This window comes from Habropoda laboriosa, unplaced genomic scaffold (genome assembly GCF_001263275.1).
Source record: "Habropoda laboriosa isolate 0110345459 unplaced genomic scaffold, ASM126327v1 scaffold87, whole genome shotgun sequence".
NCBI classification, from domain to species: Eukaryota; Metazoa; Arthropoda; class Insecta; order Hymenoptera; family Apidae; genus Habropoda; species Habropoda laboriosa.
Window position 1 is genome coordinate 182,945 of NW_017100209.1, and position 22,264 is coordinate 205,208.

The 22,264-nt window shown below is 39.7% G+C and overlaps 1 protein-coding gene across 1 annotated transcript in view; it reads right to left on the reverse strand.

Annotated features, from left to right (window-relative positions):
* The window catches only part of LOC108570726 (Down syndrome cell adhesion molecule-like protein Dscam2), a 156,148-nt gene that overhangs the window by 13,018 nt on the left and 120,866 nt on the right, over positions 1-22,264 (reverse strand). Inside the window, 3 exon segments of the mRNA XM_017932627.1 lie at positions 983-1,173; positions 2,722-2,862; positions 3,687-3,833. Coding sequence (XP_017788116.1) covers positions 983-1,173; positions 2,722-2,862; positions 3,687-3,833 — 479 coding nt within the window.

A 22,264-nucleotide genomic window follows, 5' to 3' on the forward strand; every position in this document is an offset into this window, starting at 1 on the left:
GATGGGAGAGGACCCAGAGAACAGAAAGGAGAGAGAGAGAGAAGAGAGTGGAGAGAGGACAGAGATGAAAGAGAGAGAGAAAAGAGAGGACAGAGATGAAAAAGAGAGAGTGAAAGAGGGGGAAAGAGCATTTTTATAGTCACTGAGGTCTTATGGTCTCTAAGGGAGCTTTCATTCTTATGGTCACTGGGACTAATATCTAATAGAACTCAATAAATTAATGTGAATGTCTGTTACGATTATGACAGAGAAGGAGAAATTGAGAAATTTGTGAATTAGAGAATGAATATTCATAAATTTTCGATGCAATTTTTCAGCAGACACAGTGAACTGTTCATTTCGATTTTTGTACTGCTCCCTATTTGTCGATTTTAACTTTATCAAGACGTAGGTATCTTAAAACGAGAAAGTATGATATGCGACGAAAGTAAGTCCAAATGTGATACCCAAGGTTTCCTGCAATCTTCCTGGTACAGAGTAGATCGACCATTATGATAATTCTGTGATTCTATAAGATGGTAGTAAAAATTAATAGTAACGGCAGCAGACTCATAGGCGCCACTTAGGGTAAGTACTCCACTATTATAGAGTATAAGGGTCAATCATAATTGGATTTCACGACTCAGAAATTGTCTCGATTGAATGTTCTAACTTACAATTAGAATAACGCTATATGGAATTATCTGTGTAACATAATTGTACAAAATATAACAATTAATAAAATTGTTTCAACCAAAAATTTACGAAGTATTATATTTCTATCACTTCCAAATCGTTCTAATCAAATTTCATAAATATTATCACCATCAATTCTTCTCTTTCTACATTAATTTAGAATAATTTTGTATTAACAAGATTTTCTAAAAGTAGTCTGGTTATTTTTTTTTTTCTTTTTTCTCTATCAAACCGCATATATGAATAATATAGTAGTCGATATCAACGCCTGATAGAAATATTTGCACAAGAATGAGGAAGTGTCTACCTGTACACGAGGCTGTATCCGAGCGTTAAGTTTTGACGTGACCGACAGGTGTGTTTCCGCTCGTTTCTCGCCAACCTGATTGCTAGCTCGACAAATGTACCTTCCTGCATCCTGAGCGTCCACGCGGCGGATTTGCATCAAATCACCCCACAGTTGAATTCGACCAAATGACTCCACCGGTATCGAATGCCCTGCAACAACAGGATACCCGTTGCTTGCTACTCGATACTACACTCTAACGCGGAATATTCCGTGTTACCGTATTTTCGCCATTTTCGCGCGCACTTCTGTTAAAGATGACGGGCCAAATTTGAATTTTGCCAAATTGGAATTTAGTGAATTTGAATTTGGCCGAATTGGAATTTGCTCCATTTGAATTTGGCCAAATTTTAGTTTGGACCATTTGAATTTGACCAAATTGGAATTTAGTCAATTTGAATTTGGACAAATTTAGTTTGGACCATTTGAATTTGACCAAATTGGAATTTAGTCAAATTTAGTTTGGACCATTTAAATTTGACTAAATTGGAATTTAGTGAATTTGAATTTGGCCGAATTGGAATTTGCTCCATTTGAATTTGGCCAAATTTTAGTTTGGACCATTTGAATTTGGCCGAATTTGAATTTGGTCCATCTGAATTTGGACCATCTGAATTTGGACCATTTGAATTTGACCGAATTTGAATTTGGTCCATCTGAATTTGGACCATCTGAATTTGGACCATCTGAATTTGACCGAATTTGAATTTGGTCCATCTGAAGTTGGCCAAATTTTAGTTTGGTTCATTTGAATTTGGCCAAATTTTAGTTTGGACCATTTGAATTTGACCGAATTTGAATTTGGTCCATCTGAATTTGGACCATCTGAATTTGACCGAATTTGAATTTGGTCCATCTGAATTTGGCCAAATTTGAGTTTAGTCCACTTGAATTTGGTCCATTTGAATTTGATCAAATTGGAATTTGGTCCATTTGAATTTTTGAAGGGCAAAATAAATATAACGTTGTCAGGATACCTGAATTTTAACTGAAATTGAAATTAGTGGGAATTAAGGAGGGGTAGGTAGCTGTTTTTATTTGAAAAATATATTACATCGTCGAGGTATGTTTGGAAATATTTTGCGTTGCACAAAAATGAAGGGAATTTAAATCGTCATTGTTACCTTCACGAGAAGAGTGCTATAGAATTATATTTAAAAACATTTTTATTATACTTAAATAACAATAGGTTTCTCACATTTACTAGAATCTTTTATTAATTGATGATTTTTAATTTCTGCTTTCTCTGGTAATTAGGTTAAAGTGAAAATTAACGAAATCATTCACGAGTCCCTAGAAAGACAACGAAAGCACGATTCCTTCACAATTTAGCAATCCTGTTGAACGACAAAAGTAAAAATTAAAAAAAAAGAAAAAACAGTGTCAATATGTAAATCAAAATTTGTTACAATCTGCAGAATTATGGTGAAAACTTTCAATTTTTGACTATCCCTTGATTTATCTGAGAATTAATTAAGAGCAATTATTATCTCACTCCTCGTAAGTCCCTTCACTCTTCCCGATAGATTTAACAAAGTGGCGATTGTAACTGGATTCACGAGGGAGTCATTTTTCAAATCTAATTACTAATATAATAATTATTCCTTTACAAGGATGTTGGTGTTGCGCGATCTCGTTGGATTATGCGGTGTTACGGTAAATTTACATTATGCAGTAAACAATCTCCTAATTAAACCAACCGTTAACATCGCGATACCAAGTAAATTGAGGGGGTGGGCTCCCTTGGGCTGAGCAAGTTAGGTGAACGTCCGAGCCGCTCTCCGCGGAGATGGCGATCTGAGATCTCTGCATCAATTTTGGCGGCATTGATCCAGTTGGTTCTATACAACAAATACAACACAATCACGAATAAAACAACATTCACAATTCAATATTAAATTTCCAACAAAATTACAAAAACTTCAAATCGTCAAATTCTTTTGATAGCAGAATTTCAGTCATTTACACATCATTTCCGACCTGGTGGTTTTACGTGCAAAAATAAGTGGAAAAACAAAGAGTAACACTTTTTCGTATCGGGCTTCGTTTCCGAATAAATCAGCGCTGAAGATCTACCGAGGATACGTACACTTGCACACGATCTCGCGTCTACGGCGTACAAATCTCACTTCTGTTGTTCTTCTGTCGTAATGACGGCGATTTGAACGGCGTTCTTTGTAGTAATTAGTCAAATAATTTACCGGCACAAGCGCACAACGCGAGAATTATATCGGCGTACTCTCGACTACCGTACGTTGCCGTATCGACAGAACGACGAAGACTGAAAGTTTGCCACGGAAATGACAACAAGCCGCGACTTCGGCGATGTTTACGAATCGAAACGTAACAAAAACTGGTCTTCTAGTACACGCGTGCTTGGTAAATCTTCAACGCTGATTCATTCGAAGCCCGATACGAACAAATGTTATTCTTTTTTTTCCGCTTATTTTTGCACGTAGAGACCCCTCCTTGCCGCTTGTACCTCCAGTTCGGAAACATCCTGTATTTCGGTGATTATGAAGGTAGCCTAAGTCTTACCTAAGTGTACGTACCTTTCTAATTTTGCAAAAATAAACGAACACCATTTTTTCATATTTTCTAAAGCCAGACACCACTTGTGTAAATGTGCAGAGCTGTTTCTACGAGAAAAATAGAGTTCACGTGCCTATGACTGTTAACGTTGCAGGCTCGCTTCTTCTCCTCTCGCTAGTCAGCGCGTGAAAAGTTAAACACGAGTAGGTGGCTCTACCGTCTTCCGGTCTGGTGGCTCTGATGTGAAGATCGCCTTGAGAAGTGACTACGAATCTTCCTCCTGCAACGAAGCGAGGCTCGCGATAAAAATATTTCTGCGCCAACACTGGAACGAATTTAATGAAATTCCCACGTGGAAATTCTATTAAATCCAACCATCAAGCACCAGTGCTCGTTCACACTTGTAACCCTTTCAATTTCAACTAACCCTGTATATAAAAATAAAACGTTCAATAAAATAAGGAAATTTAAAGAAATTGAAAATCGTCATCTCGAAAGCTTCATAAGGAAATGAATGAAAAATTATTCATTGAGACGATATTAGAACAGTCTTGAACAGGGCCGGCTTAGATAGCGAGCTAACGAGGCAATAGCTTGAGGCGCAATTCGAAAAGAGCGCCAAAATTTAAAATTCTCTTTTTTTTATTTTCTGAGACACGAAAAGTGAAATTTGCTGCAGCGAAGGCTCGTAAGCAACAATATTCGGTTTAAAAAAAACAAATTTAAACAAAAATATACTGTTCTAAAGAGTGTCCGAATATTAGTAAGAGTCACTGTAAATGAACTTTGTATTAGTTAAGTTGCAACAAAGTTGACGGAGTATCGCATTTCAATTCTTTAATTCGTCCCGAACACTTTACCGACCGGTAGCGGTTGAACATTCTACGCACTTTCGACCGGTCACTCAGCCACAGATACATCGGTGACACCGGCTCTGTTTAGACTCTAGGCTATTGCGCGGGAACATACGCGCTTTTTCTTATACTGAACACTTTACCGACCGGTAGCGGTTGAACATTCTACGCACTTTTGACCGGTCACTCAGCCACAGATACATCGGTGACACCGGCTCTGTTTAGACTCTAGGCTATTGCGCGGGAACATACGCGCTTTTTCTTATACCTGTAGAAATATTAAATCAAACTTTGACCGGTTAATAGGCTATCAGTCGGTAAGTGTCGGCGACAAAAAATGGATTAATAGGTTACCGATCGGTAAGCGTTGGCGACAAAAAATGGATTAATAGGTTACCGATCGGTAAGCGTCGGCGACAAAAAATGGATTAATAGGTTACCGATCGGTAAGCGTTGGCGACAAAAAATGGATTAATAGGTTACCGGTCGGTAAGCGTTGATCAAACTTTGACCGGTTAATAGGCTATCAGTCGGTAAGTGTCGGCGACAAAAAATGGATTAATAGGTTACCGATCGGTAAGCGTTGGCGACAAAAAATGGATTAATAGGTTACCGGTCGGTAAGCGTTGGCGACAAAAAATGGATTAATAGGTTACCGGTCGGTAAGCGTTGGCGACAAAAAATGGATTAATAGGTTACCGGTCGGTAAACGTTGACGGCAAAAAGCCGATTAATAGGCTACCGGTCGGTAAAGTGTTAATATTATTTATGTTTAGAGGGGGGTAACAGGAGGGCGCAAAAAATGGAAAATAGCTCGCTTTGAAAAATGCCTCGAGCCGACCCCGGTCTTGAAGATAGTATTAAAATTAATTCGGTACGAAATAGCGCAACAATTTCTTCCCTCGATTCCGATTAATTATTATTCAACTTTCGTACAGAATTCTGCTAGCAAGTGTTTTAATTACAGACGCAGAACACGATTTATAGCGTTTCCGGATAAAACTGCGAATTACATCGTCAAAGTAACATAATACGTCAGCCCCGTGACGTTAATCTCTAGTATTTGACGCGACTGGCGAGCGCCGCGTTTCGCATAATCCCTTTGAAATAGCTTTACAAGCCGTACAACTCTCCCTCCATCCAATACATATATATACACACACATATATTGCACATCGTATCATTTAATTCGTTGTTCGATTTCACGCGTTTTTGCCCGCCAGCACGCGAGAAATATCATTTTTCATCGCTCCCCTTCTATCGTCCTCCTCGTATAGCGCCGCTTTTTATTTAACTTTCATACAACCGAGCTGGAAACGCGTCGTATATTACGTATCGTGCACTACAAACGACATTAAAAACTACAAATGCCCCTTTCTTCGACTCTTCAAATTATTCCAAGCCTGTCTACGAACGCACTGTCGTGAAATAATCTGGCAACGAACGACTCGTTCAGTAATTAACACTTTGGCACTCGAGAGGCGACTGAGAACAGACGTTAACCCTTTTAATTCCACGGGTCGATTCGATTCATGTACGGAGGATCCTTTGATTACAGCAGATTTTTAGCTACTGTGGAAATTTCGCCTGAATATCTGGAAAAATGTAGCGACCAGAAATTTTTCAACAGAATTTTAACAATAACAAAGAATAACGAATAATTAATTAAGGCTCTATTAAAAGTGAAGGACAGCAGTGTGGTTGTATAGCACGTGATAATAAGTTCAATAGCAATATATTTTATAACAGTAATTTGATAATAACTATAAACACACGTAAAAAGGAATAATGATAATCTGATCAACGGTCTCTTATCGTATCTCGCAATAAATTCTCACGTACTCTCTGATATCAATAACAACGCGGTTCTTCTGTTTTACTCCCTGTTCTTCTGCATGATCCGCTCGTTTTACAAATCTCGAGGCGATTCAACAAACACACTACATTCACGCCATCACTCACAACATGTTATTAAACCAATTCCACAAGCAGGTCTATGGACCTCCATAAATTGTAGAGTTTCATATGTTAGAGGAACGAACTGTTGCAAGTTCTCGTATAATGTGAAAATACGTTAAATATTGAAACACAGTAGCTATATCCTTTGATACGTGTGCAATTTATTTCTACGTTAATTTGAAAAAAATTTCAATCGAATCTCCGATTTGTTACTTCCCTATAACAAAAAAAGATCTTCGAGTGCAAAGGGTTAAATGGGTTGAACCCATTCTCTCATCAAAAAAATATGAAAAAATCCAGGAAGGAAAAAAAATCCCACGCAATTGAAGAAACATGAGAAACGAAGCACTGAGAAACGTAGAGAATAATTTCACCGATCACTAAGAAGGATTGTTCAACGGAGTAATTTCGTTTTAAGGACTCCAAGACACTTCGAGGATCAGTCAAAATGGCGGACAGTTGGCGATGTTGGTAACACGCGGGGAAGCTTAATCTCGTGGACGTCGAAGAGGAGGGATCTTGGTGAGAGAGTGAAGGACAAGAGAGACGGACAAGTCCGGCTGTTTGGCTGGAACTAAATTGAAAATTTCACGCCTGACGGTGCGTCGGGAGCGGGATTTCATCGACAGATGCCGAGGATTTTGCATAACCCCTGGCGCGGATTGGAATCGAGGCGAAAATATCGAGGGTATCGCGTTATTTTCGCCCAGCCTGCCGCGAAATCCAGTATAACGCGCTTTTGTTTTCGATCCGGCCAGAAACTGCGACCGCTTCCGGTCGCCTAAAGCCGCTTTTCCAACTGGCAAGGGAACCAAGGAATCTCCCGATCGTATCGCGCTCGGATATGAGAAATGAAATTGTTTCGTTCTTTTCGTTTTTTCTCCTTTTTGTTTCGTGATATCTGTGTATCTTACGTGTGGAGTGGAGAGTAGAATGGAGGAGGAAATGATGGAAGAGTAGGCACAAGGGAGAAAGGACGAAGGACCATCGTTGGTACTTTCTTTATTGTAGAATTCATTTTCATTCGGAGGATGTCTTACTTAAGTTGCTGCTATTGAAGGTGAGAAGAAATGACTAAGAATGTGACTGAATCGTCATCGTCGATCTTTCGCATATTAATATTTGATAGCCGATATGAAGGCCTAACATAACCTCAAAGGGACCTTAAATATAATTCATTTTTATCCAGAGAGTGTCTTACTTAAGTTACTGCTATTGAAGGCAAGAAGAAATGACTAAGATGACTAATCCTCATTAATATCTTATAACCGACATCAAGATCTAACCTAACCTCAAAGAGACCTAGTAAAATAGAAAGAACAGTAAAAAATATGTCGAGGACCTAGGAATGATCTTCGCTAAAGATAACATCGAGGAGAATTTTTGTTATCATCGCTAGATACTAATTTCCACACCGTAAACTCCTCTCAGTCACTTCTTCTCACTACCAATAGCAGTTGAAACAATTTAGACGTTCAACTTAAACGAGACACCCGGTACATACAAGTTCAAGCAAACTTCCCCGTGCCACTGCTTATTTCTTCGGCACACAACCGTATTGCTGGTCGCCCTATATCAAATAACGTACCAGACGATGTATCCACGCGGAATCCAGCGATACGTGGCTTCCAAAGAAATGGGAAATAAGGTTGCTAGTCAGCCTCAACGTGGCCAGAGTTTCCACGGATGCCAAATGGAGGGAGAGAGAGAGAGGAGGAAAAGACGGAACGGCCGCGAAAGGAGCAATTTAATATCGTCTTTCCCGACGGAATAAAAATACGGAGATAAATAGCCCGTAACTCGCCGCACGACGGCCGTATACGAACCGGAAGCTCGACTACGTCGTCCCACGGCACGTGTACATCCGTGTCACGAGCCACCGACCCATGGTTACGTCGATTCGATGAAACTCCGGCTTTATCGACTGTGTCCTCTGCGTTCTACCTCTCACACGGAGACGAAACTTAGGCTTCGACAATTGCGAAGCGCAACTGCACTTCTGTTTATAATACACCCAGAACAAAAATATTCACTTTCTCCCGCGAATTGTACAAAAGCGAGAAAGCAAAGGAGAAATTTGCTAAAGTGAAGGCGAAGTTTACACCGAACAGTGAGGCCATCGTCAGAAGGGAGATCCTCTAGGAAAAGAAAAAAGAAAGGAACATCGCGAAAACATCTCGCACGTTTCAACAAACGAACACGCAAGCCCAGTCCTCGAAAACGCTTTCATTTCGACGATGCTTTATCCTCAATATCAGAGGGTCTGACACGTCTTCGAGGCTCGCACACCCTTCTTCGCAGGATACACGATGAGAAAAGGGTCTCTGGCCGGGGTCTATCGATTCTTTTTGAAGTTTTTCTTCGAGTCAGACCGGCGGCGGCTCGTGTCAAACGTCTCTCCCGGCCAGCTTTGTCGTCTTTCTCGCGTCTGGAGGACGCATTTTCATTTTCTCGAAGGAGGACAGCTCTCGCCCTCTCAACCAACCACCCCCATACCCCTTTCTGACACGTCGTTGTCCCAGACACCGACGAAACAGTGCGACACGCGATCCACTCAGCACTTTTGTGCTGGCAAAACGTCGTCCTTTCGCCGCTGGTTCCGCCGAGAAAAGGGGATTAACACTGAGAAACGATCCCAGTGTAGTAGGAGGCGGTTTTAGCGCGGTTTCTGCCTCTGGATAAATTTTTAACGAGCTTCGAGATGCCGCACGGAATCTACCTTGCATTACCGCACTGAATTTCCGCGTGAAATTCGCTTTAAATCGTTATTCGAGATTATTAGACGGTTCTGAACGAAGTGCTTTGTTCTTATGCAAGAGATTGTTTTATTTTTTGAAGAAGAAAATTAGGAGTCTTATAATTTCTGGTAATTTATTATGATTAAGTGTCCAGCTTTTTGAGAATTACTGGAAATGTTTGTATTTATTCATTGTACATATTTTGTAATATTGTGGAGAGTGTGAGGAAGTAAATGTACTAAAAAATTGTAAAATTGTAGAAATAAATTTGAATACATATTAAACATTTGCCTTCATTTATTGTACATATTTTATAATATTATGGAGAGTGTAGAAATAAATGTACCAAAAAATTGTAACACTGTAAAACTTGGAAAATTGTTCAATAAATGTAAAGTGTAAAAGTACTCACAAAGCCTTTTTCATTTCAATCACCAAATATCCTTGCAAAGCAAAATTAACCTACTTCCCTCAAAAAAGAACTACCAACCATAAAATAAAACATCAATAATTAACTGTCAAAATATCTAACAATAAAAAGCATTAAGAATTACCACATCGATTCTTCTGCAATTCCCTTCATAATTAAATACCTTGAAAACATCACAAATCCGCCAACTTCTATTCTCCTTTCTTCAAATACCAGAAATCCTGCGTTCTTTTAAACTGCATTCCACAAAACGATCAACAAATTTTTCACTTCGACTCGATAATTACCGAAGCGAAGGTAAATCCCTGCGAGTCCCTTCCTCTCGCGCCTCTTTCGGAGTGCGTTTCCGGTCGACCGGAAGCGAGCTACCGGCGAGAAAGTTCGCCTCTAACCAGGAGCCGGGCGCGTTTACGTAAAAGCTTCGAGCTACTTTGTAAAATCTTCGAACGCCCGACGGACGCACGTTCGCGACAGATTCTCCGGGCACGTATTTCAATCGAGCGTTCGCTCGCCTGTGAAAGTATCCATTCGATCCTCCGCTTCCTATAAGAAGCGGAGTCGAAGCGACGACGGGGAATATTTTCAGGAACAAAGGACGAATAATTCTACGCACGATCCGCCGGCGAAAGCGACTAAAACTGATTCCGAAACGGGGACACTTTCCGCATAATTAAAGATCGAACAGTGTGAATTGATAGATTTCGCTCGGTTTCTATTTTTTTTTTTTTTTGTCGCCAGAGAATTCTTTCCAGAGAAGACGAGAGATTTTTATGGAGACCGGTAGTGACGAGACGAATATCAGTTGGAAGATTTTAAAAATGTGAAAAGTAATTGAATTTTAGCGAGTGACATAATGGAAACGTTAATTGGGAAACTCTTCCGTGGAAGAAATTTTTCTTTTACGCTATTCTTGGAAAAGGATGGTTCGAAGAAGGAATTATTCTCTTGTGTGGAATTTAGTTGTTCGCTAAATGCAGGGGAATTTTAATTAAGGGAAATGTGTAATTTTTTATGTAATTAAGATGGAAGGATTGTTTGTTTCTTTTGAAAGAACTATGCGGGGGATAATTCTTCGAGGTGGAGGAATTGTTGCTTCTCGTTTTTCTCCTGGAGAAATTCTTGTTAAGATAGACACTTGGAAAAGAATAACTTTCTTTTGAGGTAGTTTTAGTAATTAACTATCTACATAATGTCATTTAATTTTGTAATTAATTTTTATTTTCAAGTTCCACAATTACTGTCATTTTTTCCACGAGTATTGCAGAATGTATCTTTAAAATTTGCAATATCTTTTTTAACACCGTAATATTTCGCGTAATGCAATTTTGAAAATTTCCGTCTATTTGAGGCGTCTATTTGTTGAAAATAATTCTGCTCTCTCTCTCTCTATTCGTTATCGATTTCGTAGGACACGGGAAACACGAAGGGACAGTGAAATATTGGCAAATGTTTAAACATGCCAGCAAGTGTACGTTCTATGAAACAAATGCCTCTATGAAATACCGTTCACAGTCCTTTCTTCAATTGACGTTACTGCATTTCACGTGTCAATTTCCCCTGTCGTGCAATTCATTCCCAATCGACGTTCCTCCTGAACATCTATTCTCTCGAAACCCTCATAAACGTGCACGTATGTATATACTGTTACGTTTTCATAGAGCTTAGAAAATTCTATGAAAATGTTATTTCTTCTCTAAACACACAAAGAATTATAAATACTACATTTATCGAAGAAAAATTAATTATCTTTCAAATTTTTATGATTCACTGAATTTTAAAGTTGTTTGAGGTTATGTTTTCACAGAGGTTAGAAAATTCTATGAAAATGTTATTTCTTCTCTAAACACACAAAACTGTGAATATTATATTCATCGAAGAAAAATTAATTATCTTTTTTGTATATTTTATTAAAGTTTAAAGTTGTTTGAGGTTATGTTTTCACAGAGGTTAGAAAATTCTTCGAAAATGTTATTTCTTCTCTAAACACACAAAACTGTGAATATTATATTCATCGAAGAAAAATTAATTATCTTTTTTATATATTTTATTAAAGTTTAAAGTTGTTTGAGGTTATGTTTTCACAGAGGTTCTAAAATTTCAAAGAGCTTTGAAAATCAAAGAAGAAAGATTAATTACGTTTCTAATACTTTTTCACCGAACTTCAAAGTTGCTCTATTTTATAAAATGATGATTAAATGGATTGTGCAAAACATAATTAACGAGGAAAAGAAGTTTTCATATCGCTTCGATTGTATCTCAGCGAAATATCCATTAAAACGGAATTCACCGCAAGCCGTAATTCAATTTTAGATATGCGTCAGTCTCGCAAACTATCCCCATTAACACTACCCTACATATTATCACCAACATCAAATCACTCACTCTACGTTAATTAAGCGGACTACCCCTTCCAACGTTGCGAACTTCGAATTTCTAAAACCAAATCTAAACTACCATAACCTATCTGATAGATGGGAGAATTTATCAAATCAGTCTTTTTTTAGTGCTTGTAATCGTGATGCAAAACTGATTCCATATACTCAATTTATGAGAAAGGAATTATCGTCGATTTTTATTTTCTTCTGCTTTAAATTATAATAAATAACACTTCGCTTAAAAATTTCTGTGATTGCTTCAGTTTTCCTCCTTACTATAGGGGAAGCCCCGGACACTTAAACGAAATAGTAAAAAAATGTACCACCGAAAGGTATTTAGTCAAACTAAGCTTTCAAAGAATCAACTTTAGACCTTCTTCGTTTACTATAATTCCAAAATTCGAGTATATTTCTCATATGACTTTAAGAAAAAAGTCAGTGAATTTTAATCTTTAGTTTTCAGAATGCAAAAATGACGGGTAGCCCCGGACAGTAATTTTTTTATCCGCTTTTCCACTAAATATTCTTATAAATGTTGCAAATAATATTATATCGTTCATTATTACGTTACTTAAGTATTATACATTTATCATTACGAGTCTTCCTCGAAAGTTACTTCACAAACTAGTGTATGTCTTGATGCTATTCTTCTTTCTTCGTTGAATCTACGAGAAATATTAAGACGCTCTGCTAAATCAAAAGCTACCTTCAAAAACTCTGTTCCACTCAATGGTATTAGACGATTGTCCAACTGTTTCACGTGATTATAAACTTCCTCTCCCAAGAAAACATCGAAAATCGAACCCAACGAACCTTTCGCTCTCCCCAAAAAGAAAAAAAGGAAGCACGGAGAACAAAACGGTTCGCTGCAACGAGGTTACTCGTCGCAATTCGGCTCTCTCAGGAAAGAAGAAGGTTGGTCCAAAGCAACGGTGCACATCGCGATACCATCCGGCTATCCACAGGGACGCGCTAACGGCCCGCTTCGGCTCGTCCTGTACACGCTCAGCCATTCATGTTCCATACATATTTATGCCGGTCGCCTGCACGTAACAGGTACCACCTAACCCACCCTGTCCACCCATTTTGCGTACGTACAGGTACTACGCCGTACCACACACACATACGCGTATGTCCATGGTGTGTACGCGTGCAGGATATCACGGTGAACATCACGTCGTGTCGAGCCGTGATACGTTTGTTTCGTAACCAGCCGGCCAACATTGTGCATGCTGCACGTCGCACGGAAACACCTGCGCTCTCCTCCTCCTCCTCCTTCGTCATCGTCGCGACGCGCGTTATCAGCGACGCTATCCTGACTCAAGAACAGAGGAGACGGAGAAGAGAGGGCCCTTCGACGACGGCGTATCTCGCGGCGACGTGCCAACGTCGTTAACGCGCTCGTGCCGTTAACGGCCTCGTCGACGACGCGACGTCTCGCGCGACGTACCCCCTTGGGAACGATACAATCGATGGATTTTCTTTGTGACACAGCGTGGATGATAGGGCGTGGCGATAATGGCCTTGGTAAGGGAAGAAGGCAGAGACGGTGAGAACGGGGTTTCTCGTGAATTCAGAGGAGAGTTAGGGTGGTGGGCTCGATGGTGATTGATGGGGGAGGAATTTGGGTTTGAATGAAGGTTAGAGTGGTTAAAGATGTTACGATGCTTTCCAGTGGAGTGAGACTTATTTCGGTGATTAGGTGGCAAATTATTGTGAGCGGATAAAGAAATTTCGCTGCATTTCGAGAGTTCATTTAGTTAAGAAATATCGAAATTGTATGGAGAGATGTTTGAATCTGTTTGCAAAGAAGGGCGGTTAGGGGAGATCTTACTATGCTTTCGAGCGAAGTGAGGCCTATTTCGATAATTAGACGATCAAATTCTTACGTATTTCAAAATTTTCCTTTTTTTGAAAATTTGACCGTATTCTGAGAGTTCACCTGGTGAAGAAATGTACAAACTTTATCGAGAGATATTTGAATCTGTTTGCAACGAAGTCTCTCGCTAAATTCTGCAGGTAGATGCAAGATTTCTGGGGGTCGCAGATGGCGAGCACAGGGGAACTGGTATCTCGATGGAGGCTGATGAGCTGGAAGTGTTGGGAACTGACGTTCCTGCTGGAGCTTGATGGTTTGGAAATCGGTTGAAATCGGTGATCTTCCAGCGATCGTTCTCACTGATTTTCTTCTCCTTCGTTGGACCTCGGGCGAGGAAACTTTTCACCTAACTTACACTCGACGCTTTTCATTTCATTTTCATTCCTACGTTTTCTCGATAAATATCGATAATTCTACAGAAGTAACAGATGAACAATTATTATTAAATTGTGGAGGATTAAAAATTTTGGAAATTTAAGGGAAAAGGAGATTTTTGGTCCGTCTTCTATTCGATGGATTTGGATAACGTTGACGACGAACGGTTGCGACAGCGATATTGGCCGATCCGAAATTTATTAACGTTCGAAGTGCGCGAGTAATGCAATAGGATCACGGTGCCACAAGTTCACGGCCAAAACGCTAAGCTTCGAGTTAGGAAGTTTCAAAGTTTAACAAGTTTCGCGTTCTACCGAGTTCCAGCGAGTTCGGAATTGTTCCCGACCGAACTTCTAATTTGTTTTAATCTCGAACGCTAATCACGGTGTTTCAACCAAATTGTTTCCATCCTGATATCCTTCCAGCTCTATTAAATATACCCGTGCACTTATGCAGATTTACAGGACGTCTATGTCAACGTGTAAACAGTTCTAAGCAGAATTTCAATTTAATCAATTTAAAAACAAAACTGTCACAATTCCTCGTTAACCCCTTAACGCACAGTTTTTTTGAAAAAAACCGGCCAAAAAAAATCAATTTTTTTAATGTAAAAAAAACAAACTTTAGAACATTGTTTTGGCAAAAAAATAAAAAAAATTCAAAATTAATCAAAATTTTTAGTTTAATGCGCTGCGCTGCGCTTTTGTTCCATGGAAAAAGGCTATATTTTATTTTCGAATAAATAAGTATTATAGCTTACAATCCTATGTAAATGATAAATATCAATAACACGATTCTTTTTCTTAGCTTTCACATTGTTATTTTCAATTCTCGAATATATTCGAGTGTGAAAAATTATAGCAGCATCAAATACAACGCCGCTCGAATTATCTCGAGTGTGCACAGTTTGGCCTGTTTAGCGCGCTCGAATTAACTCGAGCGTGCAAGTTAAGGGGTTAATCCTATCTTCTCTAAGATTGCTTCTCTATATCCTCTCGATATTTTATCTCGAAATTTTCCCTCGAGCTCTTCTTTATTTTTTACCTATGTACCACTCTATTTTTCCAAACGTTTTTACCCAAATCTCACAAGTTCTGCAGTCATCTCAACCTCTTCTTTACTGCCTATCTATATTTGACGCTATTTTACACAAATTTTCTCTCAACCTTTTCATTATTTTTTACCTATACGTCAGTCTCTATGTTACCCAAATTTTTCCAAACGTTTTTACCCAGATTTCACAAGTTCCACAGTCACATCTCAACCCTTTCTTTACTGCCTATCTACATTCGAGTCGATTTACTCAAATTTTCTCTCTTCTTTATTTTTTACCTATTGTAAGGGCTGTCTGGTCTAAGTAACATTTGTCAGGATGTTTAAACGGATGTTGAAAGCTATATTTATTTATTCGTCCGTCGTTGGCGCCTCGTTCCTTTCTGGTCCGCCCTTATCAACTACACGCTTCCTAATTCGTTCTAATACCATCCCCACATTCTTATTCAACGCGTCCTTATATATGTGCCTTGACGCCCCTCTCTTGCCTCCGGGACACAGGTCGGGGGTTTCTACGGAGCAAGGTCCTTACCTGACTCAGCCCTTAGCGCCCCAGGGGGTGTCAAGGCGTTGGGACCTCTCGGTCTGCGGGACATAAACCAGCGCGAGTCCCAACACTCGCTCGACCATACTCTTACACTATTATACCACTTTATTTCGCCCAAATTTTTTCCAAACGTTTTTACCCAAATTTCACAAGTTCTGCAGTCATCTCAACCCTTTCTCTATCGCCTATCTATATTTGATTTCATTTTACTCAAATTTTCTCCAAACTTTTTCCACCAAATCTCGGAAATTCCACAGCCGTTTGAGCAGCGAAGCCAAAGCACGAGCAGGCACCATCGACCGGAACCTGGTGAATGATTCAGGTCTCCACCTTCCTCTGTTCCCTTAATTGGTACCTCTCCACGAGCACGGCTAATGTTGACATCTCATTCTCCTGTTCAGACTAGCTCCTGCTATCCCTACTCAGCTTGCATCGTTTCATCTTAAAAAAATCTCTCTTCGACGTTGCCCACCTTCAGCACGAGTGTGTCCGCACACATTTGCGAAGCAACTTGTGTCCACCCCTCTATCTCTTCTCCCTTCGGCTCATTTTCATCTCCCTTTGCACTGTCGCGTTACGATTACTGTTTCATTAACTCTCCCGTCTCTTTCTTTTCGATTTCTTCGCATTTATTTACCGGAAGATAAATAAATTCTTCTTTCCACCGACTTGTTTACCGTTTACTTCTCTCCGCGCTTTGGTTTCTCAGACGGGACCGTCTGAGGAGCTCGTAGAGCTTCGTCGATTAGTTTGCTCTCGCGTGAATATCGGGGAAAAGAGCGTAATAATTTCTTTTAAGTATTACGTTTACCTGCTTCCCTCGATATTTACCTAGTCTGTCGCGAGGAGTTCGAGGATCGAATAAAGCGATTGGTTTTTCACTCGCGACGTCTCGAGAGAATTCGCGTTGGTATTGCTTAAAGGAAAATGAAAGTAGAAAAGTCGCTTGGTTTAATAAAAGGGAGAAATCGGGAGAAATAGCAATTCGCGTTCGAACAAAATTCGAGGATTATGTGGCCACTTTTTATTCATTACTCTTGCGTACCTGAGGCTCAGCTTCAGGTGTCTAACGGGTGGGACAATAAAATGCGACGATTTTTAAAGAAGAGTCGTGGAATATCCAGGGTAAATTTAAATAAAGAATTGTTATTATAGAATTAGCTGTACAATGTAATTCATTAAGTATTCGATTAGTTTTTGAAAATAATATTCTCTAAGTAGCTTTCCAAAGATATTCTGTGATTTCCTTCTTCCGTTTCGCAATAACAAAGGTTTGAAAGTAAATTCGAAAGATAATTCGCACCGAATTCTTCTACAATTTCCTACCTTCGAAACAAATTAAAACAATTTCACAAATTGCAGCATTCAATTGTGCAAAAAAAGAAAGGACCAAAAGAGGCTTCAAATAAAATATTCCAATTCATCTGAAAGATCAGCAAAAGTTACATTTCATTTCCACGAAGCGCGAAAAACAAATTACTTCGAGAATCGCTCTAATTAAATCACGAAACTGGTAAAATTGCACGAAGTTGCATAGAAATATTCTACGTTGAAACTTTTTCATCCTACCAAAGAGAAAACAGCATGACTTTTTCACACAGTTCCACCATAACTCCCCCCGAAAAGCGTTACTTCAGCGGCTAATCTCGAAGCACCCCATGAAACAACAAACAAACTAAAATCCCAAAAGGACCCACTTCGAAATTCCCAAGAACCGTCCAGGCAAATTTAATTTTCGCCCTGCTGCATTCCCTTCCACTTTGGACACTTTCAGAGCTACTTCTCCACTTCCGCTTTTTTTCTCTCTCTCTCTCTCTCACGTTTTTCATCCCTTTGTCGCGCAACCGTCCACTGTTTGCCGTTGGGAGAGAGCGGAGGTATCGTGTACGAGCGCATATTACCATCTCCTCGTTGCCAATGCCAGCCACTGAATATTTTCCACGGGATTTCCATATTTCTTCCGCGGCGTGGTCATGTGTTTTCGCCATTGGAGATATTAAAACGCTCGAGTGTCGCGCCCTTTCGCTTCCGCATATCTGATCGTTCTATTTCTCCCGGGACTCCTACGAGGCCGGTTTTCTTACGAGACCTCCGAGGATCGTCTCCCACAGATGTTGCGATTCTTATGTGATCGCCGGGGGAATTCTATATTTCTAGGCTCGCTCCACTTCGAGATCGCTTATTGATTCGAAATTGTCGCACGCCTTCTTACGGCAATCGTTGCTCGTTGCAACGATCAGCTTTCATTTTGTTTTTAGGGAATTTTGTTGGGTTATTCGCTTGGGGAGTTTCGTTTAAGGAGTTTTTTCTATTTATGAAATGTTTTGAGTAATAATAATCGTTGTTGTTTTACATCTAGTGTAACTCGGTCAATTTGTATCTTTTCTTAAACCTAACCTAAAAAAATCCAACAATTTATTATTAAACTTTTTCAATTAAATCGTTTTCTAAACCTAACCTCAAAAAGTCCAACAATTTATTATTAAACTTTCAATTAAACCTTTCCCTAAAACATAACCTCAAAGAAAAACACCCAAACGAGTTATCATACTTTCAATGTACATCTTTTCTTAAACCTAACCTCAAAAAAAACACCAACAATTTATCATACCTTCAATTAAACCATTCCCTAAATCATAACCTCAAAGAAAACCACCCAAACGAGCTATTATATACTTTCAATTAAACCTTTCCCCAAAACATAACCTTAAAGAGAAAGCCCAAACAAGTTATACCATCAATTTACATCTTTCTCTAAATCTAACCTCAAAAAACCCCCAACAATTTATTACACCTTCAATTAAATCGTTCCCTAAGACATAACCTCAAAGAGAAACACCCAAACGAGTTATTATAGACTTTCAATTAAACCTTTCCCTAAATCATAACCTCAAAGAAAAACACCCAAACGAGTTATTATATACTTTCAATTAAACCTGTCCCTAAAACATAACCTCAAAGAGAAAGCCCAAACGAGTTATTATATACTTTCAATTAAAAACTACTGCTAACCTCAAAAAAACTCCACTAAATTCCTAAACTGTTTAAATAAGCTGTATGTATATTGCCCTCGCCTCCCCAAATAGTCGAATTCCCAGCGTGCCTTTTAATCTGTATCTACGGTGCGTGCCTCGAATTTACGAATAAACCCTCTCTAAAGAGACGGCCAGAGGGGGTGAAGCGGGAGGAGCGGAAACGGGTGGTCAGGGGTCGAGTGGGGTAGCGGTATTTTTCCCCGAGGGTGGTTCGAGGGCTGTTTATGGAAAGGCACTGACGAGTCTCGCGCCACGGAAAATGAAGTTTGAAGGCCTCCACCTCCTACTCTCTCTCTCTCTCTCTGCTCCTCTTTTTCTCTTTTTTTTCCGTTTTCCAGCGAGACGGTTTCGGGGATTGTTTATGCAGGACCCGTCGATGAAAGTTCCACGCGCGTCGGGAAATAAACGTTTAAACTTCTCTCAGACGGGGGGTACGTACGGTTTTTAATTGAAATTAAAGTGTCTTTCGATTCGAACCCCCTTTAAATACCCGTTTGAAACCGGTGCCCGTTTCCATTCCTCGATTCTCCGTTGGAAACATACACCGATGCACAGGATGATCCGTATAAACATTTCACGAATACAAGGACCAATCACCCGGTATATGGGTCACGTGATATCTCATTCGTTTAGCCGGCCATTCAGCCATATTGCTCGTGTATGGAGATTAATATTATCAAATTTGTGGAATAAGGTGCACGAAAAGTGAAATTATCATTGGTTTCTGGATCAAAATTTGGGTTTGAAATATAAACGGCGATGAAAATAGCGAAGATTCGTATTAATTTATATCATCGAGTTAGGTTAGGTTTGCGAGTTAAATATATCATCTTTTCGCAGAGGAGATTTTTAAGCGAAGCTGCAGAAAGTATTTCATATCTGTGTTATGTTCATCATTTCGAACAGGATTCATTTTGTAAAGTACAGATTTACGAATAAATAGGACGGTCCGGTGGTATCGAAATAAATGGACCACCGGGTACATGGAGTTCATGGGGAAGCGAAGGAGGATTACGCTTCGGGCGATGGCGATTTTAATTCGGTTTACGTCCGGATTAAATTCGATTCGATGACGCTGACGATTCGAAACACAGTCGGATTATAATTTATTCGAGCAGGATTTTCCATCGATCCACGTTAGTTTCTATCTTTGCACAATTTTAGGGGGAATAATTCGTGGAATACCATTGACGAACGGAGGATTTCAATGGGTCGGGTGTGGTATTAATGGTGGTAAAACGGATAACAAGATTCGAAACGACGAATGAGGGAAAAATTCGGTTAATACGACGCTGTTTGATTAAATGCTTCACATTGTACGTTTATAGAGAAATATCGAACAGATTTATTGGTCAGAATTAAAAATAAGCAAGTTGCATATTTATTTAACAGTTAAAAAATTTCTTTGCATCTCGAAGTAGTAAGTCTGCCATACCATTGACTTCTTCTCCTATTTCACAATACTGTTCCTAGTATATCATTAATTAAACTAAAAATTGCTCAAAATTTCAGTTTGACTTTTACATTATTTCACAGTCGAAAATAAACAATTTTATAAGGCATTACTATATTTCTGAAATTCTCAGGCCAACCTTAGACTGTTCCTCTATCTACGTCTGACCAATGCCAGACCTATACTACTTGCATCACTTCTCCACACTCCATCAAACGTATTCCTCAAAATTCTCCCCTTTCCAAGGGAACTACACGCTACATCTCACGCATCATCTTCTTCCCAGCAAAAAGGAACACTCTCACGCTCATCAGAAGCCTTCTGTCATCAACGTTACGCGTCTCAAAGAAAGTCTCGAATATCCGTTCGAAGCGGCGCGGCGTTCTGTCGCCGAACTTTGATCCCTCAGAAGCAGAGAAAAAGAAAGAAAAGAACAGAGAAAATGAACAAAAAAAGGGGAGAAGAAACTACATGAAACCCCCGCCAACGTGAAGAGTAGAAGGCAAAGAACGCTGTGAAACGGAAAAGAAAACGACAGCCGGAAAAGCATCGAGGAGAGATCGCATGAAACTGCTTTGTAAATTACGCGCGCGCGCGCACGTTGTCGATTCGAACTTAACAACCGTTAACGTTGATGAGACGTCGACGTTGAAAAAAGGAAAAAAGAGAGAAGGGAAAAAACAACGGGACACAAGGATTGTACAAAGGCATAAAGCCGAAGGAGAAGCCCGCGTTCGCGACTGAAACACGCCTGAATCGTGGCGTGCACGTGCGTGCTCCGCTGCCTGAAAAACCGGAAAAGGGTCGAGCACCTATTTCCGGCAACGGGACTGAGGGTGGGCTAGGGAGGAGACGACCATTATTAAAAGTATAAAGCCACTTCCATTGCGACGACTGAGCGGGGATTAAATGGGAGAGCAAGGTGATCTTCTGGTTTCGGATACGAGTACTTTGTTTTTCTTGTTTTTCTCGGATTTTGGTAGCTTGATTGGAGAGTAATTCCGGCGAGGAGAATTTGTGGAGGATTTCTCTTCTTCCTTTGGTGATTTTTATTTTTGATTTTTTAAAGTGTTTTTCTTTTCGGTGATTTTGGGGAGGTTTATTGATGATTGTGTCTGGAGAATGAAGTTTTCATGCAGTTTTCATGAAGTTTTATTGCAGAATTCTTGTTATTTTAGAAATTTTTATTTGAAATGTTATAGAAATGTATCTTTTTGGTGATTTTGTGGAGGTTTATTAAAGATTGTGCTTGGAGAATGATCTTCGATAAAATTTTATTGTAGAATTCTTCTTATTTTAGAAATTTTCATTTTAGACACTTTAGAAACGTTTCTTTATAGTAATTTTGTGTAGTTTTCTTTAACAATTGTGATCTCTGATGACATTCCATCGACCAATTTCTTTTTACTCGAATAAAATCCACATCTTTAAAATTCGTCTCGAAAACTGCAACAAAATCCATCGTCGAACATAATCGACATCTTCACAGGTGTCATCGACCGTCCATTTCCAGTTCAGTCACGAAGAGCGTTTAAAAACTATCAAACTCCCTGCTCACTCATCCCTTTCCTTACGAAACACGTCTACCGACTGAACAACTTTAAAATAACTCCGCAGATAGGCGGCGCGCGTTATTCCACCCCTCTTCTCCAATCCTGTTTTCCATCTTTCCAACTTTATCGCGTTCCTTTCGACGAACGTGCCCCGCCACCATCTTTCTCCCTCTTCTCCTCTTTCCCGCGATCGAATGTCATCGAGCATCCCTCTTCGCCTCCCCAGGGACACCGAGAGCTCGCAAGTGGACGTTTTTATGCTTTGTTGGCATCGTTCGGTCGCATTTAGAATTTCATAGCACGAACAGACGATTTATCATCGCGCCGCAACAGATCGATCCGCGAACAGCGATTTCTTGGTCGATTTGCGCCCGATTTGGAGCTGTTCGAGGGTTATGGTTGCTCTCGAGGAGTCTTGCAATATGGCGGATGGAAGAGAAGTTCCATAGAAAGTTTTTTT